We start from the raw sequence: 26,593 nt of genomic DNA, 5'->3' as shown, positions 1-26,593 counted from the left end.
TGCTGGGGACTCCCCACGATCTCCCTGCGGCATCCGGAATTCATTTAGAGCATTGTGGGCAGCGCCAGAGGCTGGTTATGTTACGGGCGCGCCATGCTCGTGACGTCATGACCACGCCCCCTCAATGCAAGTCTATGGGAGGGGCGTGACGGCTGTCACGCCCCTCCCAGAGACTGGCATTGAGGGGGCGGTCGTGACGTCACAAGCTGGGCGTGACCGTGATGTCACAAGCCTCCGCAACGCATCGCCAAGTTCGCTCCGTGCACTGGACGTCTTGGGTGCCGCAGCCGCGATCAGACATCTAATCCCCTATCCAAAGGATTGGGGATAAGATGTCTAGGGCCGGAGTACCCCTTTAATACCCAAATAAATATTGCAGACATACAAAACCGATGGTGACCTTCCATGAGTTGCTCCAATACAGCAGGTCCTTCTGGCTTCCCATGGCATTATTTATGCTCCTCGTTTTACATCTAAGGACAATCATTGTTCGGTCAGACATGTCCATATTGTCTTCATTTACAGGCAATGTAGATATCCAAAGTGCATTTCGTTTTCAGAATTTAGATAAGTATTGGACAGTATCGCTGCTCCAAAGATTTATTCCAATGGAGAATGTCATCAAGCCATAAACGAAGCCATCACTATGATACAAGACAAGAGCAATCCTTGGAGGGTCCAAGTCTGCAAGCAAATAAAGGGTTAAGATCACAATGGAGTATCGATAAGTACAGTACTATGGATTAAAGGACTTTCTGGGACATTGATGGCTCTGTGGCCCCTTCAACCAGAGAAATGGGGGATCGGTGGAGTTGGGCCTCCACCGATCAACATATTGATGGCCTGACCTGAAGCTGGCTGTAGACTGTAGTGACTGTAGCAGCTTATCTCACCAAGAACAAAATTATTGGGCAATTAAAATCCAACATGCATCTGCGGGGAGTCATCAAAATCAGCAGGTTCAGCTGATACATATCTAGCATGTATGGCTATCTAAAGGGGTACTCTGTCCCTAGACATCTTATCCCCTATCCATAGTATAGGGGATAAGATGTCAGATCGCGGTGGACCACTGCAATCTCGACTGCGGTACCCCAGATATCCGGTGCACGGAGCGAACTTCACTCCGTGCCGGATGACTGGCGATGCGGGGCGGAGGCTTGGGACGTCGTGGTCACGCCCCGCTCGTGATTTCACGGCCATGCCCCCTCAATGAAAGTCTATGGGAGGGGGCATGACGGCCGTCATGCCCCCTCCCATAGACTTGCATTGGGGGGGCATGGCCGTGACGTCAAAAGCGGGGCGCGGCCGTGACCTCACGAGTCTCCAGCGCTGCACCTGACACTCTAAACAAGCGCCTGGTGCAGCAGGGAGATCGTAGGGGTCCCGCTCTTTTGGATAGGGGATAAGATGTCAAGGGGGCGGAGTACCCCTTTAAAGCATATTTGTCAGCAGGTTTTTAGAGCATAAATAAAGGGCATGGCTGTATAGCACTTTTGACCCTGAATCCGTACACACCTCTCATTAGTTAAGAGATCCCTCAAGTGCTGAGATGTTAGAGTTTGAAAGATATGCAAATTAGGCTTTGGACCCACTGGGTATTCCCCTCTTCTGGTAGGGCCCAGCACAGTTTGGCCCATTTGCCAGTTAGTCACTACCTTTTGTATGCCAGTCACCTCCTCTACCCCCTTGATTGACAGGGAATAACTAAATGGTAAAGCTGTTGAAATTTGCTGGTTTCCAGTGGCCGAGGTGAACTCCTAGTGGGCTCCAAAGCCTAATTTGCATATATTTTTTAACTCTGATATCTTGGCACTGGTGGGGTCAGTTAACTAATGAAATGGATTAAGGGTCAAAAGCCCTTTACAGCCATGGCCCTAATTTATCCCCTAGACATCTTATCCCCTATCCTAAGGATAGGGGATAAGATGTCTGACTGGGGGGTCCTGCCGCTGGGGACCCCCACAATCTCGTCTGCGGTACCCCAGACATCCAGTGCAAAGAGCGAACTTCGCCTCGTGCCGGATGACTGGCGATGTGGGGCGGAGGCTCTTGACGTCACGGTCATGCCCCGCTCCTGAAGACATGGTCACGCCCCCTTAATGCAAGTCTATGGGACTGTCCTCACGCCCCCTTTCATAGACTTTCTATGAGGGGGCATGGCCGTGATGTCATGAGCCTCCGGCGTGGCACCCGATGCTCTAAACTAATCACAGGTGCAGCAGGGAGATCGCAGGGGTCCCCAGCGGCGGGACCCCGCAATCAGACATTTTATACCCTATCCTTTGGATAGGGGATAAGATGTCTAGAGGCTGAGTACCCCTTTAAGGAAAGGCCACCAATGCAAATGTTCCCAAAAACACCTAAAACATTGCATTTCTACGGTTATGGGGATGAATTTGTTATCAATGTATAAATCTGAAGAAGGCAGATGCAATCATATATAACAGCTATTGTACGAAATCCGAAATGAGATTGGGATATAGAAAAAAGGCGGATGCCATATAGAAGCTGCTCCATGGTTAGTGTCAGGTACTCCAAAGAGATGGTAAATAAAGCAGACTTACACGTTGGGCTCCACTGTTGGATCCAGTTGTCTGGGAGGTGGTTCCTCCGGTATTTCCTGGGGTATTGGATGTGCTGTTTGAGGACACAAATGTAATCTTCGCACTTGCCACATTTGTCCAGAAAACCTTTTCAGTTTGGACTACAGATGCGCTATAACATACATAAAATTCGTTTTAGTTTTTTTTTTGTCAATGGAAAAACAGAGAATGGAGAAAGGTGAATTAATGTTAGTTTTTTTTTTTACATTTTTGCAGCCTGGGCCCAATAGGAGCATAAAAAGTGCCAACACACTACTCCTTTAAGGTTTGCAACTTCTCATGAAATCCATTCAACACAACATCATGGCAAGCTGTTCAATGACTCAACTTTATCCTACATAATAATCACTAGGAGTCCACACATCGACAAACAAAGTGTATACATATAGATGAAGCCAATTTTATCCTTGGCACATTACAATTGTAACAAAGCGTGCCATGCTATCAGTGTAGCGTGCTTCTAAAGGAGCAGGGACACCTGTCGTTAACAGAAGTCCTTGATTCTTTGCATAATTTCCATGACTTCATATACTATTAGTGTAAGGTACCATGGAAACAGTCCCTGCTTCTACAGTGTATGCTGCCTGAATGAATGAATCACTGCTCCAGGTGCAGAGACTTTGGTCAAGAAGAGTTATGAGATCCCAAGATGTCCTCCGACTTTACCAGGGCTTCCTCCCACAGCTGCTGCAGCCATCATCTTCAGAGCTCCATTGGGACTCATCGCTGGGTTACTGTAGTCTACTCCGAACAGGCAGATTCACTGGTCTGGGTGTACAGTCTAGTGATGAGCGGCATTGCCCATATTCGAATTCGCGATATTTCACAAATATTTAGACAAAGATTCGTCCTATATTCGTGAATTTTGCATATTCATTATATTCGCATATGCGAATATTCACATAATCGCGTATTTGATGAAGACACCAGTGAGAGGGTGGGGGGGCAACTTTACTATTGGTTGCTAGGGATGTTGTTGATAACCTCTGACAAGTGTATTTGCATCATTCTAATTGGCCCACAAGGGAATGTGCGAACATGCGCATATGCGGGAAAAGAGCGAATATTCGCAATTTCGAATATATAGCGAATATATTCGCAATATTTGCAAATTTGCAATATTCGCGATAAAAATTCGAAATGTGAATATTCGCGCCCAACTCTAGTGTAGAGTACAGTAAACTTGCTGTACAAGGCTACAAAGAGCAGGGACTCCTGTAAGGCTTGAGAGGAGAACCTGCTTCACTGATGGAGTTTCTGTGGTGTTCTACACTGTTTGTGCAGAGCAGTGACAGTATCACCATATCATGTTGCTGTGAAAAGCTGGTAATCTTACCCCATAAATGTCAAAATAGACATGAGATAGAGTCCAGAGATAAGAAGCGAGGCATTGCCCGGTATTCCTACCTAAACCTTGTGGGAGAGAAAAACCAACAATGATTCTCTTGTCCTCTATCTAATATCTCCTCATATCCCGACCTCATATGCCATCCCCTTATCTCGTCCCCTTATCTCGTCCCTATATCCCGTCCCCATATCCCAACCTCATATCCTGTCCCCATATCCCGTCCTCATATCCCGACCTCATATGCCATCCCCTTATCTCGTCCCCATATCCCGTCCCCATATCCTGTCCTCATATCCCGTCCTCATATCCCATCCTCATATGCCATCCCCTTATCTCGTCCCCATATCCCGTCCCCATATCCTGTCCTCATATCCCGTCCTCATATCCCATCCTCATATGCCATCCCCTTATCCCATCCCCATATCCCATCCCCATATCCTGTCCCCATATCCCGTCCTCACATCCCAACTTCATATCCCAACCTAATATCCCGTCCATCTCTATATGTATATACAAGCACTACTGATAGTAATGCCTACAACAGCTATAAAATATGGGTGGAATCCCCTCATAATCCCACCACTCCAATTGTACAAAGAATAAATATAGTGTATTTTAGCGCTTAGTAGGACTTGAGCAATATACAGCCTCGATATATGTTACATGAATGTAAATATGAGAAACAACAGTGCTTCAGCTCACCCCAGGTGCGCACGGACAGGGCGCGGACCTCGCCCAAATGAACAACAGAAGAAAGAGGAGTCCAGCGTCCAGAAACTCGGAGGATAATATTTATTCACCAGATGGTCATAGCAGGAACACAGGGTACAGTGACGCGTTTCGGCTTTACAACAAAGCCTTAGTCATACACCAAAAAGGACAAAAATCTGACGCGTTTCGAAAACTTCACGGCTTCCTTCGTCAGGGATGTTGCTCCTTTGCCCTGTCATCCTTTATATCTCCAGGTACGTTTTATTTTTATTGGTTTCACAAAAATCCGAACAACTCGAACTCCCGATTTAACCCTTGCGGGGCTAATGTATTCAGTTCGAATATCCATTTGCTTTCTGCCCTAGACATTTGGGAAACAAAACTTCCCCCATTCCTGGACAAGACAGTTCCCTCCATGGGTGCTCGATGGTTGTCAATAAAGTGTTTTGACAGAGGGTATCCCTCAAAATTCCAGCAAATATTATAGAGGTGTTCACTGATCCTTTTTGACAAGAGACGGCTCGTACGACCCACATAAAGTTTGTTACAGGGGCATCTAATACCATATATCACCCCTTTTCATTTTTTGATCCTGGGAGGGGAAAGTAAAAATCGGAGTTTTACTTTTTGTTACTGTACACGCTTTGCATTGGCGGCATGGAAATAATCCAGGTTTTGTATGTAGCAGAGTGTCCGCCATCTTCATAGAGGGTTTTGGATTTTACACCGTGGCTGCTATTTTGTTTCCAATGTTTTGGCTCTTCCTGAAGATAAATGTTTTTTTTTTTTTTTGGTAATAGTTCCCCATAATTTTATCATTGCGGAGAATGTCCCAATGTCTATTAACAATTTTCTTTAACAAATGGCAGAGAATGTAGTAATACAGTGGTCCCTCAACATAGGATGGTAATCCGTTCCAAATGGACCATCGTTTGTTGAAACCATCGTATGTTGAGGGATCCGTGCAATGTAAAGTATAGGACAGTGGTCTACAACCTGCGGACCTCCAGATGTTGCAAAACTACAACACCCAGCATGCCCGGACAGCCGTTGGCTGTCCGGGCATTCTGGGAGTTGTAGTTTTGCAACATCTGGAGGTCCGCAGATTGAAGACCACTGGCATAGGAAGTTGTACTCACCTGTCCCCACCGCTCCGGACCGTCCCGCTCGTCACTGCTGCCCTGGATGTCGCCTTCCATCGCTGTCGCCGCGTCCCCGGGGTGTCCCCAACGCTCTGGCAAGGCCTCTGCTTCCCCGGCATCCTCGCTCTCTGTCGCTGCCATCACGTCGCTACGCACGCCGATCCTATTGAATGACGGGACAGCGTGCGCAGCAATGTGATGACGACGATGGAGAGCGCCGACGATGCAGAGGATCCCGAAAAGGACGCGCCGGAGCCCCGAGGACAGGTAAGTGATGGTCAGCAGACCATCGTAAGCAGGGGCACCGTAAATGGCTATTCGGTGGCAGCTGAAGCAGTCTGCGCTGCCGGATAGCCGTTTATGCGATGGCCCCGACATGCAAAAGCATCGTATGGTGATGCTGCCTCTGAGAGTGATCGTATGTTGTAATGATTGTTTTCCCGGAATGGTACCTCAGTTTTCCTTTTATTTCTATTAAAAGGAAAACTGAGGTACCATCCTGGGAAAAAGAAGATACAGTATTGCAATTCCCCAATATTACTACATTCTCTGCCATTTGTTAAAGAAAAGTGTTAATAGACATTGGGACATTCTCCGCAATGATAAAATTGTGGGGGAACTATTACCAAAAAAAAAACAAAAAAACACATTTATCTTCAGGAAGAGCCAAAACATTGGAAACAAAATAGCAGCCACGGTGTAAAATCCAAAATCATCTATGAAGATGGCGGACACTCTGCTACATACAAAACCTGGATTATTTCCATGCCGCCAATGCAAAGGGTGTACAGTAACAAAAAGTAAAACTCCGATTTTTACTTTCCCCTCCCAGGATCAACAACATATAAACTGCAAAACTAAAGGGGTGATATATGGTATTAGATGCCCCTGTAACAAACTTTATGTGGGTCGTACGAGCCGTCTCTTGTCAAAAAGGATCAGTGAACACCTCTATAATATTAGCCGGAATTTTGAGGGACACCCTCTGTCGAAACACTTTATTGACAACCATCGAGCACCCATGGAGGGAACTGTCTCGTCCAGGAATGGAAAAAATTATACCACATTGGAGAGGGGGAAGTTTTGTTTTCCAAATGTCTAGGGCAGAAAGCAAATGGATTTCCATTAGCCCTGCAAGGGTTAAATCAGTAGTTCGAGTTGTTCGAATTTTTGTGAAACCAATAAAAAAAAAAAACTTACCTGGAGATATAAAGGATGACAGGGCAAAGGAGCAACATACCTGATGAAGGAAGCCGTGAAGCTTTCGAAACAAATCTGAGTTTTTTGTCCTTTTTGGTTCCCTGTAGTGACGTCACTCGACCTTTTCGAACCACATCCGTATACTCCAGGCAAGGTAGGTGAGGTTGAGACGCTACCGGCTGGGGCGGTCTCCCTCCTGACCCGAACTTCATATCAACTGGATCTGAATTTTAGGCAGGACCTCACCTGGATACCACCAGGAGTTTCCATACGATACATCTGAAGGTATTTTTGATATTGGACATATATGGTATAGGGGTTCCGCAGCCTCATATATACCATTAGTTTTCAGGATTGTATTTTTTCAGTGTTTTGCTGATCTATTGGAAGTACAGATCATACTGAACAACGTATTGCAATATAAAAACACAGCGGGGACCGGAGCACCTCTCCCACAATACCAAAAACCGGATTGTGTGAGTGCGCTATGTTGAGAAACCTTTCTAGTTGTCAATAAAAGCAACAAGGAAAAGTACATGAACTCTTATTTATTTACATATATATTGTTTCCAGTAACGCCTACCAGTACGGTACATGAATCTATAGAACTACAGTCACAAAAAACTCATTACAGTTGTAAGTAATATATATGTTACATTCATGTAAAATATATCGAGGCTGTATATTGCTCAAGTCCTACTAAGCGCTAAAATACACTATATTTATTCTTTCAATCTCATATCTTGTTCTAATATCCCATCCTCATATCCCATCCTCATATCCCATCCTCATATGCTGTCCCTTATCTCGTCCCCATATCCCGTCCCCAATTGTTGGAGTGCTGCATGGCTGTTCTACTATATATATATATGTACAGTTTATATATATTTTTTGATTTAGATTGTTTTTCATGGATATTTTACCTGATTTGAATATCTGCGCTGCCGGAGGCCGGAGCGACCCAGGTAACATCTATGCTGGACTTTCCACTGCCCGATGTTTGGCTAACCGAGCTCTGTAATGATAACATGAGAATGCGTTTAGAGAGACCGCAATTGTATACACAATATATACACATCTTAGAGATGACTACCCAAACCACCGTTGTTCATGCCAGAAAATTCTTGCTTTTTTTTTTTTGCAAATTTATATATAAATATTTTATGTATATTTTTTTAATTAACTGGTGCCAGAAAGTTAAACGGATTTGTAAATTACTTATATTTGAAATCTTAATCCTTCCAATACTTATCAGCTGTTGTATGCTCCACAGGAAGTTGTGTAGTTCTTTCCAGTCTGTCCACAGTGCTCTCTGCTGACACCTCTGTTCATGTCAGGAACTATCCGGAGCAGGAGAGGTTTTCTATGGGGATTTGCTCCTGCTCTGGACAGTTCCTATCATGGACAGAGGTATCAGCAGAGAGAGACTGGAAAGAACTACACAACTTCCTCTACAACAACTACAGTAAAATTCTTTAACCCAAGTCTGTGCAGCTCACACTTAGGGTACATTCACACGAGCGGATCCCCAGCGTATTTACGCTGCGGATCCACAGCTGAAGGACCGCTCTATGCTGCCTTTACAGGTGCCTGCTCGGAGCGGCAATACGCCGCTAAAAGCAGACACACTGAAGTGATGTGTGATTCGACGAGCATGCGCGGTTCACTCGCACACATCGTGGCTGCTCCACCTGCTCTATGAGCTATGCCGAGAGCTGCCGCGATGTGCGAGTATTGCCGCTCTGAGCAGGCACCTGTAAAGGCAGCATACAGCGGTCTTCCAGCGGCGGATCCGTAGCGTAATACGCCCTGGGGATCAACTCATGTGAACGTACTCTAAGACTAAGAAGAAAAATCTACTGAGGTACCTGTGTTGCATTTTACCCTAGGTGCCTAATAATACATAGAATACAATAGAAGTGACTAGGTGTATCTAATCTACACCCAACTAATGGTGCCCAAGTACGTATGATACGATAAAATAAAATAAAATGCTGTGATGTTCTTTAGTTAGTATAGGATTAACTAACAGAGGGGAAACAGGCTGTAAAAAAAAAGGTTTTGAGATAAGGAGATGGTAATCCAGATAGATATTAAAATGTATTATAATATTTAATCTAAATATAATAATATAAATCAGGGATGTCCCAACAGTGATACTGGAATTAATATCGGGACCAATACTGTACATTTGCATGAGTACTTGTATTTGTGCCAATGTCCCTGATAGCCAATCCAATACGTGCCAGCGGGACTCCCACCGGCAGATATCGCGGAGGTGCAGTAGACCCCCTACAGTCTTTGCATAGATCGACTCCTAGAGGACGCAGGGCAAAAATTCACACCCTGAGCCCCCTCCCGAACTGTACAGTGCATTCAACAGCTGAATTTGCATCATAGCCGGGAAACACTTTAGACGCTGCGATCAAAGTTGATTGCGGCATTTTAAAGTCTTGAGATTAAATGCTGGTCAGCTCAGGGATGCTGATCGGGATCCACACGTGAAATCGCGGTGTCCTGATCAGCTGAGAGGACACCAGGAGGTCCCTTACTGTCCTCTGTGCTTTCCGATCGTCGCTCCTTTTATTGCAGCCAGCCATGGCAGGCAGTAGTAAAGGAGCACCAACAACACTGATCAATGCTGTGCTATAGCATAGCATTGATCAGTGTATGCAATCTACAGATTGCATGTAATATTCCCCTATGGGGACAAAAAAATTGTGAAAAAAATTTGTTAAATATAATAATTAATTAACCCTTTCCTAATAAAAATTGTAAACACTCCCCTTTAAAAAAAAGTTTAAATGAAATAAAAAAGCCTTTTTTCTTATAAAAACTATAAAAAAAAACACACCCCTTTTTCCCATCAAATAAAAAAAATAACAAAAAACCCCTGTCAAACGACATTGATAAAAGTATTGGAAATTGGTATCGGCAAGTACTTTTTAGAAAGTATCGGTACATGTACTCGATCTTGAAAAAAATGGTATTGGGACATCCCTAATATAAATCTAAAATATATACAACTAGCTTTTGCCCGCGGCTTCGCTCGCGTTGTATTTGGGGTAACATAGATTTACTTTTTACAATCCTATAGTAATGAGGCCGCTCTGGGTAAAGTCTATGGGCATCCAAACAACCCGAATTCTTTCAACTTTGATCGCCGCGTCCAAAGAGTTGATGCCGGACATCTGCTGGAATGGCTGATAGCAGCTGGGACCGTGCGGGTATGATGCGAGCTCAGCTCCTGGGTATGCCTGGCGTTCTGCGGCAAGGGGTTCATTCATACAAACTTTGAACCCCCGTTTCCCCCTTCAGGGGTGGAATTTTAGAAAACTTTAACACTTGTGTTTCTTTATCTCTAATTGTTAGCCTAAAAACAAAGTTTCATGCTTCTAGCTTCAAAAATGATGGACTTCCATACAAACGTGGAACAAAATGTGTGGACATCCCTGACTATAGGTATTAAACATTTCAAAGCGAACCGGTAATACACTTACTGCAGCAGACGTACACGTCAGGGTTTGGGTGTTAGAATTGCTGGTCACAAAGGATCCGACAGGAGTAGTGGAGCTCCCCGAGCGGGCCTGGATCAGAAAACCTTTGAACTGAGGCGCACCGCTATTGCTGCTGAGGGTGACTGCAAATAGTATATCAATTATAATTTGTATATAAATTATTAATTGTACATACCTTTTTTTTTTTTTTTATTAAATAACAAATTTACAAGAGCATTGACAAAATACAACAAATTGTAATAAATAAGACTAGTGAGACTTCTGCCCTTCCATAGATCTCATTTGTCCCCTCCCTAAATAAATACACTTATATATATATATATATATATTTTTTTTTTTCTTAACCAATGTACTTACCTTTTATGTTGTCCCCAGAACTATAGGTGGTTTTATCCAGTGATAAGGTGTAAGGTGGGCTGGAAGTTTGGGCTGCAGCTCCGTGACTCGGAGTCATTGAGACACAGGAGTCTGTAACTTGCCCATTCGGATAGGCATAAAAACAGATGGGGAAACTTGCCAGAAGCAGAACTAGAAGATTTTGTGGTGAAAGATCCATCTGTGTAAAAAAGAAAAATACTTTAACTGTAACGCCGAGCGCTCCGGGTCCCTCTCCTCCCCCGGTGCGCTCGCGGTGTTCTGCGCCTGTTCGCAGCGAGTATGACCGGGAGCGCTGCTCTGATTTCCCCGGCAGGGATGCGACGTGCCTGCCCGCGGGTCGCATCCTGTTCTGCTCACCTGCCCCGTCCTCCGTCTGCTCAGTCCCGGCGCGCGGTCCCGCTCTCTAGGGCGCACGCACGCCGGGTCTCTCAGATTTAAAGGGCCAGTGCGCCATTAATTGGTGTCTGGCCCAATCAGTTCAAATCACTCCCAACACTTATTAACCCACTTCCCCTTCCTGTCCTCGCCGGACCTTGTTGCCTAGTGCCAGTGAAAGCGTTTCTTGTGAGCCTATTGGCCGTGTATCCAGACCCTTGCTGTTGGCCCTGACTACGAACCGTTGCCGCCTGCCCTGACATTCTGCTACGTCTGATCTTGCCTTGTCCTTATGCACTGCGCCTGTCTCAGCTGCCAGAGAGGTTGAGTTGCTACCGGGTGGAACGACCTGGGGGTTACCTGCCGCAGCAAGTCCATCCTGCTTTGCGGCGGGCTCTGGTGAAAACCAGTAGTCCCTTAGATTCTGTTTCCCTGGTACGGCCCACGTCATCGTCTCTCTGGCACAGAGGATCCACTACCCGTGTCCTCCCCGCATACTAGTCCCAGGGGGCGGACATATCGCCTGTGCAGCCGTTTCAGCTGCACAGGGGCCCAGCGTGTGAGGGGGCCCGCCCTCACACGCTGGGACAGTCCCGCATTTGGAGAATCTGTCCCGGTCACCCTCATTCCAGGATAATGCAGTGTCCTGGAATGATCTGAGCCCTCAGCCCGATGCCCGGGATTTAGCCCTGCTTCGGGCAAGCAGCGCTAGATGCCGGTGTAATGAAGAAAACTGTGCCCTGTAGAGGAATGTGACCCTCCGCACAGGGACACAGTTTTCTGCTTTGCAGGCCGCTCCCTTTCATTACATTCCCACTACCCTCCCTCAACTGTGTCCCTATGCGGAGGGTCACATTCCGCTTCAGGGCACAGTTTTCTTCATTACACCGGAAGCAGTGCTTTAAGTGGGCCAGAACGCGGCGGTACTCAGTACCGCCACTTCCAAAAATGCCTATTGACAGTACCAGCACCTCACCCTGCGCCCAGAACGCGCTTTTAGGGTACCGGAACGGTAATTTGCACTTTTTTTAAAATGTATTTCCCGCCTGGCCTTAGCGCGAGCCACAGGCGGGGGAAGTATCTGTGCGCTTTGCTGTGCGTGCACACACAGCATCCCCCTGCATATCCCTTCGTCTTCCCTTCATGTCCACCCCTCCACCCCCCACTCCTGTCATCCATGTCCACCCCCTGTTACCCCTTCTTAACCCTCTCCAGCCCCCACTGCTGTCATCCATGTTCACCCCTCTGTTACCCCTTCTTAACCCTGTCCACCCCCCACTCCTGTCATCCATGCCCACCCCTCTGTTACCCCTTCTTAACTCTCTCCACCCCCCACTCCTGTCATCCATGCCCACCCCTCTGTTACCCCTTCTTAACCCTCTCCACCCCCCCACTCCTGTCATCCATGTCCACCCCCTGTTACCCCTTCTTAACCCTCTCCACCCCCCACTCCTGTCATCCATGTCCACCCCCTGTTACCCCTTCTTAACCCTCTCCACCCCCCACTGCTGGCATCCATGTCCACCCCCTGTTACCCCTTCTTAACCCTCTCCACCCCCCACTCCTGTCATCCATGTCCACCCCCTGTTACCCCTTCTTAACCCTCTCCACCCCCCACTCCTGTCATCCATGCCCACCCCTCTGTTACCCCTTCTTAACCCTCTCCACCCCCCCACTCCTGTCATCCATGTCCACCCCCTGTTACCCCTTCTTAACCCTCTCCACCCCCCACTCCTGTCATCCATGTCCACCCCCTGTTACCCCTTCTTAACCCTCTCCACCCCCCACTGCTGGCATCCATGTCCACCCTCTGTTACCCCTTCTTAACCCTCTCCACCCCCCACTCCTGTCATCCATGTTCACCCCTCTGTTACCCCTTCTTAACCCTCTCCACCCCCCACTCCTGTCATCCATGGCCACCCCCTGTCCACCCCCTGTCCATCCCTGTCACCCATGTTAACCCCCCCAGTCTACCCCCTGTCACACATATCTACCCCCCCAGTCTACCCCGTCACCCATGTCCACCCCCTATTCACCCCTCTGTCACCCCTCTTTTAATCCCCCTTGTCCACCCTTCTGTCATCCATGTCCACCTTGGCCACCCGTCTGTCACCCCTGTCCATTCCCGTCACACATGTTCACCCCTCTGACCACCCCCCAGTCTACACCTGTCACCCATGTCCACCCCCTATTCACCCCTTTGTCACTCCTGTCCACCCCTCTTTTAACCGCTTGTCCACCCTCCTGTCATCCATGTCCACCTTGGCCATCCCCCTATCCACCCCTCTGTCACCCATGTTCATCCCCCGTTGTCCACCCCTCTGACCACATCCTGGTCACCCATGTTCACCCCTTTGTCACCCCTGTCTCCACCTTGTCACTCCTGTCCACTCCTGTCACCCATCTACACTCCTCTGTCACCCATCTACACCCCTCTGTCACCCATGTACACCCCCCTATGCCCCCTGTCACCCAGGTACCCTCTTCTACACCCCTCTGTCACCCATGTACACCCCCTATGCCCTCTGTCACCCATGTACACTCCTCTACACCCCTCTGTCACCCATGTACACCCCCCTATGCCCCCTGTCACCCATGTACACTCTTCTACACCCCTCTGTCACCCATGTACACCTCTCTGCCACCCATGTACACTCCTCGACACACCTGTCACCCATGTACACTCCTCCACACCCCTCTGTCACCCATGTACACTTCTCTACACCCCTCTGTCACCCATGTACACTCCTCTACACCCCTCTGTCACCCATGTACACTTTTCTACACCCCTTTACACCTATACACCCCTGTATTCCTCTCCACTTGTAAAAGGGAAATCTGGAGACTAATGCTGATGTGAAGTCTAATAGATTTGTTTTGCAGGTTTAACGGTGAAGAATTGTGGCTGGAAGAAATTGTGATGATGGCCCGGACCAGATGGAGAAGAGAAGAGAACAACACTGATTAGAGAAGACGTCATTTGTGAGTTCCTGCATAATGTAGCACTGTAAACTACATACCCACTGATAAATAGATATTGGAGGAGATTTATCAAAACCTGTCCAGAGGAAAAGTTGCCCACAGCAACCAATCAGATTGCCTCTTCCATTTTTAACAAGGCCTCTGAAAAATGAAAGAAGCTATCTGATTGGTTGCTATGGGCAACTCAGCAACTTTTCCTCCTGACAAATTTTGATAAATCTCCCGCGTTGTGCCTTGTGTAATCCTTTATTTTTTTTTTGCTCATCAACTTCGATTGGGGTTGACCAGCAAAATTTTTTTTTTCTGCGGTGTGCCTCGTCGAACCAAAAGTACAGTACCGGCACCTCTTTTGGGCCACTTAAAGCACTGACCAGAAGGCTTCACTTACCCCGCCCTCCTCTGCGTCTCCGGTTGGCTGGCGAGCATGTGACGTCCCTCCGCAGACCCGAACAGGACGTTAGTGTTGTCACTCGTCAGGCCGCCGCCAGAGAGAAGAGAAGCGCAGGTCAGGTAAGGTTGTCTATGTGTATGTGTGAGTGTCTCTCTGTGTGGTTGCCTGTCTGTCTGTCTGTCTGTGTGTGAGTCGGGGGGGGGGGGGGGATGGGGGAACAACAATGCTACCGAATTTGGGGAACCTGCTACTACCTAATGTGGGGAACCTGCTTCTTCCTAATGTGGGGCTATACTGACTGCACCTAATGTGGGGAACTAAACTGCACCTAATGTGGGAGAACTATACTGCACCTGATGTGGGGGAACTATACTGCCAACCTAATGTGGGGGAACTATACTGCACCTAATGTGGGGAACTATACTGCACCTAATGTGGGGGAACTATACCGCACCTAATGTGGGGGAACTATACCGCACCTAATGTGGGGGAACTATACCGCACCTAATGTGGGGAATCTATGCTACCTAATGTGGGGGAACTGCTGCCTACCTAATGCAGATTAATGTGAGTTGCAGTGCAATTTTATGGCATAGTACTTTTTTTTTTTTTTGGGGGGGGGGGGCGACCAGGCACGTCCTTTGCACAGGGGCCCTCTGTTGTCTGTGTCCGCCCCTGACTAGTCCGGATGCTGACATTAACACTTTAGTCAAAACAGAGTGCGGCATTAGAGATTTATTTCAGGTCAATTTGTTGGAATTGGAACATCAGATCCCATTCAGTATGATATAAATTTGATCTGAAATGCGCCTGAATTACCATAAGAAATTTGTATATGTTATGTCTAGGTGTCTTTATTTATCATGTCCAGAGTTGGAATCCCAGTAGCAGAAGCCCAGTATAGAACATGATGGACAGTGCAGGAGATGTGCAGCTGTGTAGGAGTAGTAGTGGTAGTAGTGATAGTAGTAGTAGTGGTAGGAGGAGAAGTAGTAGCATCAGTAGTAGAGGTAGTAAGAGTAGTAGTAGTAATGGTAGTAATAGTAGTAGTAGTAGTAGTAGTAGTAGTAGTAGTCGTAGGAGGAGAAGTAGTAGTAGTACTATTCGGAGTAGGAGTAGTGGTGGTAGTAGTAGTAGTAGGAGAAGTAGTAGTAGTACTAATAGTAGTAGTAGGAGAAGTAGTAGCATCAGTAGTAGTAATAGTAGTAGTAGTGGTAGGAGGAGGAGTAGTAGTACTAATAGTAGTAGGATTAGTGGTAGTAGTAGTAGCACCAGTAGGAGTAGTAATAGTACTAGTGGTAGTAATAGCAGTAGTAGTAGTAGTGGTAGTAATAGTAGTAGTGGTAGTAATAGTAGTATTAGTGGTAGGAGGAGGAGGAGTAGTAGTACTAATAGTAGTAGGAGTAGTGGGAGTAGTAGTAGTATTAGCATCAGTAGTAGTGGTAGTAGTATTAGTACTACTAGGAGTTGTAGTAGCATCAATAGTAGTAGTAGTGGTTGTAATAGTAGTAGTGGAAGTAGTAGTAGTATTAGTGGTAGGAGGAGGAGTAGTAGAAGTACTAATAGTAGTAGGAGTAGTGGTAGTAGTAGTAGTAGCATCAGTAGTAGTAGAAATAGTAGTAGTGGTAGTAATAGTAGTAGTAGTAGGAGGAGTTGTAATAGTAGTAGTAGTAGTAGTAGTAATAGTAGTAGTAGGAGTAGTAGTGGTAGGAGGAGGAGTAGAAGTAGTACTAATAGTAGTAGTAGGAGTAGTCGTTGTAGTAGCATCAGTAGTAGTGGTAGTAATAGTAGTAGTGGAAGTAGTAGTGGTAGGAGTAGTAGTAGTAGGAGTAGGGGTAGTAGTAGTAGGAGTAGTAGTAGTAGTAGCATCAGTAGTAGTAGAAATAGTAGTAGTGGTAGTAATAGTAGTAGTTGAAGTAGTAGTAGTAGTGGTAGGAGTAGTAGTAGAAGTACTAATAGTAGTAGGAGTAGTGGTAGTAGTAGTAGCATCAGTAGTAGTAGAAATAGTAGTAGTGGTAGTAATAGTAGTAGTAGTAGTAGGAGGAGTTGTAATAGTAGTAGTAGTAGTAATAGTAGTAGTAGGAGTAGTAGTGGTAGGAGGAGGAGTAGAAGTAGTACTAATAGTAGGAGTAGGAGTAGTCGTTGTAGTAGCATCAGTAGTAGTGGTAGTAATAGTAGTAGTGGAAGTAGTAGTAGTACTAATAGTAGTAGGAGAAGTGGTAGTAGGAGTAGTAGTAGTAGTAGCATCAGTAGTAGTAGAAATAGTAGTAGTGGTAGTAATAGTAGTAGTAGTGGGTAGTGGTACTGAACATGATGGACAGTCCAGAAGATGTACCGCTTGTAGGAGTAGAAGTAGTAGTAGGAATAGAAGTGGTGGTAGTAATAGAAGTAGGAGTAGTAGTAATAGTAGCAGTAGTAGTGATAGTAGTATTACTAGTAGTTGTTGTAGTGGTAGTAGTAGGAGAAGTGGTAGTAGTTAGAGATGAGCGAATCGAAGCTGACAAATCCCAATTTGTTACGAGTTTCAGAAAAATCGATTTGCAACGAGTGCGAATATCGCCGCGATTCTATCACACAAATCGCTTCATTAAACTCCATTTAGTGCGTTCCGGGGCATCTAAAATGGCGGATCCACATGTGAGGACATGGAGCAAGGAACTCTGGGAAGGCGGGAACAATGGTAGGTGGGATGAATCACATGCAGGAAGCAGCCAGTCACCCCTGTGATGTCACAGCCCTATATAATTGGCAGCCATATTGCAGGCAGTCACTTCATTCATTACACTGCAGAGAGATAGGATGGACACCCTGTGTGTGTGTTACACAGAAAAGCTTTTTCCAGCAGCGTTTCACCCCTAGTCACATCAGCATTCTGGTGGACAGAGAGCAGTGCTTTTTTTCACTAAAAAGGATTTTTACTGCAGCCATTAACCTCCCAGTCACTTTCTTCAGCATTGTATTACAGAGAGGGGCAGAGAGCTGTGTGTTGCCTCATACATGTCAACAAGCTGCATCAACTTCATAAACCTTAGCAGAGGAGACAGGAAGAATTATTCAGCGCAATTCTGTGTCTTTGTTCCACAACAAATTATCTGCTGGTTATACTAGTCTGTAGACGGTATAATACACAGCAGTCCATTCCTAATAGTCTTTGACAGAGTGCAATTTTGGGTTTAGTACACAACTTTTGTGTGCTCCAGCACTGTTGTGTACTGCTGGTGTTGTGCAAAAATACATATTTTTAAGCGTAATGAAGCGTATTGTACTCCCCTCATATATGCAATAAGTATGTCAGGCAGAGAAGTGCCAGGACATGCCCAGAGGAGTGGCAGAGGCCTAAATTAATCAGGCACAGGCAAAGGTCGCAGCAGAGTAGGGGCGTGTGGCACCAGGAGTCGCAGCGAGAGGTCTGAGCTCCCGGTGTTAGCTAGCAGTCGTGTTTCGACCAGCAACCCAGCAGCCGTGATTGATCAGTTCACTCGGTCATCCACTTCATCCCAAGTGACATCCGACAACCCCAGTCAACAGTTGGTGGGTTCCTCAGAGTCAACTCTCAGTTTGCATTGCCCTCATGCTGCTGCCACCTCCAGGCTCTGTAATTGTGCTGCTCTATGGCTTCCTCATGCTAATGCTACCACCTCCAGGCTCTGTCATTGTGCTGCTCTATGGTCTCGTCATGCTAATGCTACCACCTCCAGGCTCTGTCATTGTGCTGCCATATGGTCTCCTCATGCTAATGCTACCACCTCCACGCTCTGTCATTGCGCCACCATATGGTCTCCTCATACTGATGCTGCCACCTCCAGGCTCTCTAATTGTGCTGCTCTATGGTCTCCTCATGCTGATGTGGTGTCCCGGTACCGTATTGTATACATTACCTATATAGAGGTCCCCATAGTCAGAGTCCCTAGGACGTCGGGGTCCCTCTTTTGTAGTTTTCCCCTTGTCACCTCTAACTTAGTCAATGAATATATAGCAGTTCTTATTAATATAAATATAAGTATAAGTATAAATATGTATATATTTAGTTATCTACCTGTTCGGAGCGTAGCAGGACCTGCGGGTCACGTGATTAGGTTAGAACTCTATGGTTTTGCTACAGGACCTTTGGAGGTTCCTGTGACGTGTTCACCCACAATGCACTGTAACGGTGAGTGACAGTCGTTCCGGACAAATCAAAAACGGCCAGCCCCTGCCCATATAAGGGACCTGCGCCATCTTGATCGGCCTCTTCTCTCTTGGGTTGCTGATTCTGGAAGAGGTAGGACCTCCGCAGCTTACAAGGCGATTTACTAGGCCAAAGCCTTGCAGCCTAGGCCTCTAACCTAGCGGATATACTAAGCAATTCCCCGCTACTCATCGCAAGATCACTGGACCTAAACGCACCCCTAAATCCAGCGGATCTCTGCTATACAATCCCTAAGAAGCTAAATTGGGCCAATCTGATCCCAACCGACTGTCAATCGCTGCTCAAGCTATATGCAAAGAGACTTTGTTATCTGGACTGTTACTATTACTACATGTACAGAAATTCTTCCGTAAAAGTTCCAGCAAGTTTTCAGTTAACACTGGTTGTGGACAATCCTCTATTTCTGCATCACCTATTGCTCTTGGGATGGGTGGTGATAGGCCTATCAAGAAACCCAGCATTTAACCCTCACCCTGGAGTCACGAGTGACAAGGGTTAACAGCGCCCTTAACTATCCTGAACAGCAACACCCTAACTACCCTACACCCCCACAAGACAGTATCCTCTCCTCTGCCACCACACTGATGCTACCAACTCCAGGCTCTCTCATTGTGCTGCCATGAATACTGCAAAACATAATTAAAGGGGTATTCCAGGAATTTTTTTTATTTGACTATGCTACAGGGGCAGTAAAGTTAGTGTAGTCCATGATATAGTGTCTGTACCTGTGTGTGACGGTTTTCTCACAATTCTTATGTGATTTTCATCCCAATATTTATTTTTAACAGCATACAAAATGACTGCTGTCTTGGATTTTTCCCAGCTTGCAATGCGGTCGAGACCTGACTCACTAGTCAGCTGATGACAGGGAGCCTGTCTGCTTCAATGGGTGGAGAGAGCAATCTGCAAGTAATGCAACAGCTGGAGGCACTCTGATTGAAAACCACAGGTCTGCAGCTCATTTATGTTTCAATAGGTGGGGTAGCTGATGTGTGAGAAGGAGGAAAATGGTATCATGGGATTTGTAGGCAAACAATGGGATTTGTAGGCAAACAAGAAAACTTAAAACAGGAAATACAAGTTCAGAAAAAGCTAGCCACAGTGTTATGGTAATCTCACAACATAGCCATTTAGCCCCAAGACAAGTGCAGATCTTCCTAAGCATGTCCATTACTGTCTGCCAGATACATACTAAAATCACCTCATGGTGGAGAACCCCTTTAAGGTGCTGGTCCCCAGTTTCAGAAATTCCTCTGCATTAGACTACAAGTAAGAATTGAGGATATGCATTAGTTTAAACTTAACTTTTGTTAGGATAAAATATATGGACCCAATTTTTTTTTTAATCTAACAAAAGGAAAGGTGTGCAAAGAACCACCATGTGCCACCAATACCACCAAGTATTTATGCAATGCGAAGACCTCTAAAAGGTGGAAGGGAACAACGTATGGTCCATTGTAACCGGTGGGGGTAAAAACTTCCCCTGTAAGGCCCTACTCTCACATTATTAATTCCCTTCTTGGCAAGAGTTACTCGCCCTAAAAAGGGTGGCTCCACACAGGAACCTCTCCCTATTTCTAACTAAAAACCCTGGGAAATGGCAGTGTTTGTAGTGGGAAATAAGGAGAGGTTCCTGTGAGGGGCCGCCCTTTTTAGAACGAGTAACACTTGCCAAGAAGGGAATTAATAATGCGAGAGTAGGGCTTTACAGGGGAAGTTTTTACCCCGACCGGTTACAATGGATATGTTGTTCCCTTCCACCTTTTAGAGGTCTTTGCATCGCATAAATACTTGGTGGTATTGGTGGCACATGGTGCTTTTTGCACACCTTTCCTTTTGTTAGATAAAAAAAAAAAAATTGGGTCCATATATTTTATCCTAACAAAAGTTAAGTTTTAGCTAATGCATATCCTCAATACTTACTTGTGCACACCAATACTTTGACAAAGGAGACCGTTTTCTTCTGCCTACCTTCCTCAGCTACTATTTTGATCCTTCCACCCACCTGATGCCACACATCTGATACCAAGTTCTCCTTCTTTCACCCACCTTCGTCACCGGGTACTGGTATTAACACCCACCACCCCACTCTACCAAAGTGTACCAAAGTGCACGGCAGCACCCACGTGTGGAGCTGTAAATATGGTCAGGGACAATACATGTCCTTTACCATCCACTGGGTGAATGTGGTTCCTGCACAGCCACATCAGCAACTTGGACAATTCACGCCGCTTCCACCTCCATGCTCTCAGTCCTGCGACGGTGTACGACTCTGCCTCCTCATCCTCCACCATGTCCCATAGTAACTTCAAGGAAAACTCATCTGTCCCCGAAAAATGTGGAGAGACTGACCTTTGTGAAGATTAATCAGGCTTGGATCAGCCAGGATTTCCACCCACATGCATCAGAGTAGATTGACCATGGTGCTACACCAACACTTCACAAATATGGATAGTGCCAAACAGATTTAAGGTGCTGCTCCCCAGTTACAAACATTCCCCCGCATCAGACTCTTTTTCACCCACCTTCGTCACCTGGTACGTGCCACCCACCGCACCACTCTGTCACCAGGTCACTTTCAGGACTTTTGATGCCAACTCCAGGCTGTGCCATTCAGCCACTATATGGTCTCCTCTTGCTTCTGCCAACTCCGGGCTGGGCCATTCAGCCACTATATGTTCTACTCATGCTGCCGCCAGCTCCATGCTGTGCCATTCAGCCACTATATGGTTTACTGATGCTGCTGGGCCTGGGACATTACCTAAAAATATTTTATGGTAGCACTAGCTACCATAAATCTTCAATTTAAATGTTAAAATTCATCTTTTAATCTTAAGGATTGTGAAGCCCTATTGTTTTCTCATGCTTCCGCCAAATCCAGGCTGTGCCATTCAGCCACTATATGGTTTACTGATGCTGCTGGGACTGGGACATTACGTAAAAATATTTTATGGTAGCACTAGCTACCATAAATCTTCAATTTCAATTTTAAAATTCATCTTTTAATCTTAGGGATTGTGAAGCCCTATCGTTTACTCATGCTTCTGCCACCTCCAGGTTGTGTCATTCAGCCAATATATGGTTTACTGATGCTGCTGGGCCTGGGACATTACCTAAAAATATTTAATGGTAGCACTAGCTACCATAAATCTTCAATTTAAATCCCCCATCCCATAGGCTTGCATTGAGGGGCGGAGCATGATGTCACACGGGGGCGGAGGCATGACATCACACACCGTCAGCCCTGTGGTCGCCGGTAATCAGACCCGGAGCGAACACACTGATTATAAACGGGGTGCCGCGTGCAAGATCACAGGGGTCTCACGATCAGGCATCTTATCCCCTATCCTTTGTATAGGGGATAAGATGTCTAAGCACCGGAGAACCCCTTTAAATTAAACTTTAAAAATGTTAATATATCTAAAATCTTCAATTTAAAATTTCTAAAATAATCTTTAATCTTCTCTATTGTGAAGCCCTATGCTCTTGTCAGGCTGTTGTCTCCTCCAGACTGGGTCGTTCTACCACTATATGGTCTCCTCGTGCTGCCGCAAATTCCAGGCTGTGTCATTCTGCCAGATTATGGTATCCTCATGCTGCGGCCACCTCTAAACTGATGTGACTCCTTGTTAGTTTGGGTTTTGTGGTCATACAGTATTAGTTCAAAGTAAACACCGGGACATTAAACTTGGGAATCTAATATAAATCTTAAATTTAAAAAAATCGATGTAATCTTTTCAAGACTGAGGCCCTATGGTTGTCTACGTCATATTACCTGTGGAATCATCACAAGAATCTAATGAAACAGCTTGGAGCGATAACAATGAACCATAACTGATTAAATGAAACATTTGCACTTTCATAGTCAGGGTGGTGCTGAGAGGCAGGGGCTTGAACAGGTGGCATCTCGCCTGACGAAGGACCGCCAGCTCGATGCTCACCAGAATGGGTACTCAAAACATTTAAATAAATTCTAATTAAATTAAATTAACATAAAAAATCTCTTTATTCTCTTAAATTTTGACACCATATGGTCTCCCTGCTGCCACAACAACGCTCTGCAGCAGTGATTCTAATAGCAATGCCTGTAATCTGCATGTCATACTGAATAACAGTATTATTTCACTAACACAGCACACTCCCTATGTGTGTTAGGACAAGGCAAAGTGCTCTACACCCCTATTAAGGCTCTCTATAGGTCAGAAATAGCTGTTTTTAATAGCGATTTGCACGAATAAATTTTCCAGAAAATTCGGTGAATCGACCGAATCAAATTTTTCAAAAGTTTTCTCATCTCTAGTAGTAGTAATAGCAGTAGAAGTAGTGGTAGTAGTAGTAATAGTAGTAGTACTGGTAGTGTGGTGCAAAGGGGTGCAAGGAATACCTGATCACTTTGTGACACCAAGGCACCGTTAGCCTATACACGGTCCGAAGTTGGAGACAGCTTCTCCTGGGCCAGACATGGGGAGTAAAGAAACACACCGACGTAAGGTTACGGATAACTGCCTTTTCCTAAGCAGGGTGCAGATGGTATTATGCGCCAACAGTATGGTGCAGAGGGGAGAGGATGCAGTGTATCCTCTTGGGAGCCTTGCTGGGACTTATGGTGCTTTTTTACCCAATTGATTAATACTGACTTGATATGAGACTGAAGATTGTTCCAGGTGGCTAGGGTTCTGACAAGGTCCTGAGCTTTCTCTGCCAGGGCTTGAATTTCCTCTGTGTGGGGGATCACTTTCAGAATGGCTGGATAAGACTTGAAAAGAGATTGGTTCTGGACTTCCCTCCAAGCTTCTCCACATACAGGTAGAGGAGAAAAAAAGAGAGAGGGAGAGGATAGCACCTCGCGTAATTCAGTGGGATAATCCCAAGCCATGAACCCCAATATCAGTGGTGCTCCCCTGGGGTATATCTTATACATGCATATCACCCCTCCGTTTGGGGTCAGATGATCTCGGGCTGCAGCCTGCAGGATCTGGCAGGGTACTCGGTAAGAGGTCGGCAAGAGACTTGGAATAGGTACATAAAATAAAAAAGTTGGTCTGCTATGGCGCTGCCTTTTAGAGATCGGGATGTGGGTTCAGTCTTTTTTAGTATAAAATCGAATTTATTGTTATATAAATTGAGATAACAGACATGCAAAATGCGTTTTGGGGGTAGGTTCCCCCTTTTTCAATTGCAAAGGGTCTTTAAATTTTGCGTTTTTTTTTTCTCTGCCACCAATTTTACTTTGTAATGACATCACTCATTTTACCCCAAAATCTAAGTTGAGGCAAAAAATAAATATATATATATATATATATATATATATATATATATATATATATATATATATTACCGTATATACTCGAGTATAAGCCGACCCGAGTATAAGCCGAGACCCCTAATTTCAACCCAAAATCCCAGGAAAAGTTATTGACTCGAGTATAAGCCTAGGGTGGGAAATACATCATCCCCCCTGTCATCATCCAGACCTGTCATTAACATCCTCATCATCATCACCGCCTGTCATCATCCAGACCCTCATCATCATCACCTGTCATCATCCCCTTGTCATCATCCCACACCCCCCCTTCATCATCCCCTTGTCATCATCCCCACCCCCCTTCATCATCCCCTTGTCATCATCATCACCTGTCATCATCCCCTTGTCATCATCCCACACCCCCCCCTTCATCATCCCCTTATCATCCCCACCCCCCCTTCATCATCCCCTTGTCATCATCCCCACCCCCCTTCATCATTCTCTATTCATCATCCCACACCCCCCCTTCATCATCCTCTTATCATCCGCCCTCAGTGGTCTTCAACCTGCGGACCTCCGGAGGTTTCAAAACTACAACTCCCAGCAAGCCCGGGCAGCCATCGGCTGTCCGGGCTTGCTGGAAGTTGTAGTTTTGAAACCTCCGGAGGTCCGCAGGTTGAAGACCACTGCGGCCTTCGACATCATCCAGCCCCCTCTCACGCCCTTTAGTTCTGTACAGTACTCGCCTCCGCTCGGCGCTGGTCCGGTGCTGCAGGGCTGTCCGGTGAGTAAGTCGTCCGGTGGGATAGTGGTTCCGGGCTGCTATCTTCACTGGGGGCGCCTCTTCTCCGCGCTTCCGGCCCGGAATAGAGGCGTTGCCTGGACGATGACGCAGAAGTACGTTGGCAATGAACGTACCTCTGCGTCGTTGTCAAGGCAACGTGACTATTCTGGGGCCGGGCCCGAAGCACTTAGAAGAGGCCTCCCCGGTGAAGATAGCAGCCCGGAACCACTATCCCACCGGACCACCTCCTCTCCGGACAGCCCTGCAGCACCGGACCAGCGCCGAGCAGAGGCGAGTACTGTACAGAACTAAAGGGGGTGAGAGGGGGCTGGATAATGTCGAAGGCCGCAGTGGTCTTCAACCTGCGGACCTCCGGAGGTTTCAAAACTACAACTCCCAGTAAGCCCGGACAGCCGATGGCTGCCCGGGCTTGCTGGGAGTTGTAGTTTTGAAGCCTCTGGAGGTCCGCAGGTTGAAGACCACTGCGGGTGGAGAGTTCACTCGAGTATAAGCCGAGGGGGGTGTTTTCAGCACGAAAAATCGTGCTGAAAAACTCGGCTTATACGGTATATATATTTGTGGGGTGAAATAAAATAAAAGCCATTTTACAAATTTGGGGGGCTTATGTTTCTACGCAGTGCACTTCTCTGTAAAAATGACATGCTTTTTTTTATTCTGTAGGTCCATATGATTAAAATGACACACAATAGAGTTTAAATAGGTTTTGTTTTATTTTTCTACTTTAAAAAAAAATTTATAACTTTGTGTACGAATTTTAGTACGCTTAAAGGGGTACTCCACTGGAAGACATTTTTTTTAAATAAAAGTTCAACAGATTTGTAAATTACATGTGTAGGAGACAGTATAGGAAGGCACCAAATGTCTTGGAGACTCTGGGGTTAATGAAGTCAGCGAGACTTCAAAGTGAGACCGACCAAATTGAATTCTGCCGGGCGGCGGTGCTGGGATAAAGATGAAACATAGACTTGTAATGCGTAGTGTACAAGAAGAAAAAAGTATATCCGCACTCACCACCCTGATCGGCTGTCAGCGCTCCTAGATGGAGGAATCCACGGGACCAAGGATTCCTCCATCTAGGAGCGCTGACAGCCGATCCCGGTGGTGAAAGCGGATATACTTTTTTTTCTTCTTCTACAGTAAAGATTTGTAAATTACTTATATTAAAAAAATGTATCCTTCCAGTACTTATCAGCTGCTATATTGTGTAGTTCCTTTCTGTCTGACCACAGTGCTCTCTGCTGACACTTTTTTATTGTAAAAGTACAAAACTTTACAAAACAAGTTCATTTCACTAAAACAAAATTAACAAAACTGAACATAAAAACAAACTATCCATCTCAAAAGAACAACTTAAACCTTCCTAACTGGCCAGCCCAGATAAACCAAAAAAAATAATCATTACCTACTACAGTCCAACACACACACACACACACACCTAATGAACATAAATAAAGCTTTCTTCGCTGTGATAAAAAACAAAAAATATCCAAACTAGGAAACATAACCTCACAATTTTCTTTTTTCCCCTCCTCGTAACAAAACAAAAATATGGCTAGCTGCCGTAACTAAAATAATCCAACTTGGGAAAAAACAAAAAACCACCCATCCTAAAATACACCCCTACCCACCTAATGTAAACAGAACAATATATACAAAACAATATATACATACTCTACAACAAAGCAATATTAACAATACAATAC

The 26,593-nt window shown here is 45.8% G+C and overlaps 1 protein-coding gene across 1 annotated transcript in view; it reads right to left on the bottom strand.

The window, feature by feature from the left end:
• Nucleotides 1-303: 303 nt before the first annotated feature.
• The window catches only part of LOC130275411 (putative ferric-chelate reductase 1), an 89,104-nt gene continuing 62,814 nt past the window's right edge, over nt 304-26,593 (bottom strand). Inside the window, exons 2-6 of the mRNA XM_056523332.1 lie at nt 10,883-11,081; nt 10,508-10,647; nt 7,931-8,022; nt 2,568-2,718; nt 304-684 (exon numbers count right to left, since the gene is read on the bottom strand). Coding sequence (XP_056379307.1) covers nt 622-684; nt 2,568-2,718; nt 7,931-8,022; nt 10,508-10,647; nt 10,883-11,081 — 645 coding nt within the window. The 3' untranslated portion in view covers nt 304-621. The remainder of the gene's footprint in view (nt 685-2,567; nt 2,719-7,930; nt 8,023-10,507; nt 10,648-10,882; nt 11,082-26,593) is intronic.

The sequence above is a fragment of the Hyla sarda genome, chromosome 6 (genome assembly GCF_029499605.1).
Source record: "Hyla sarda isolate aHylSar1 chromosome 6, aHylSar1.hap1, whole genome shotgun sequence".
In the NCBI taxonomy this organism is placed as follows: Eukaryota; Metazoa; Chordata; class Amphibia; order Anura; family Hylidae; genus Hyla; species Hyla sarda.
The sequence above is the reverse complement of the archived record's forward strand: the minus strand, read 5'-3'. Positions and strand labels throughout refer to the sequence as shown.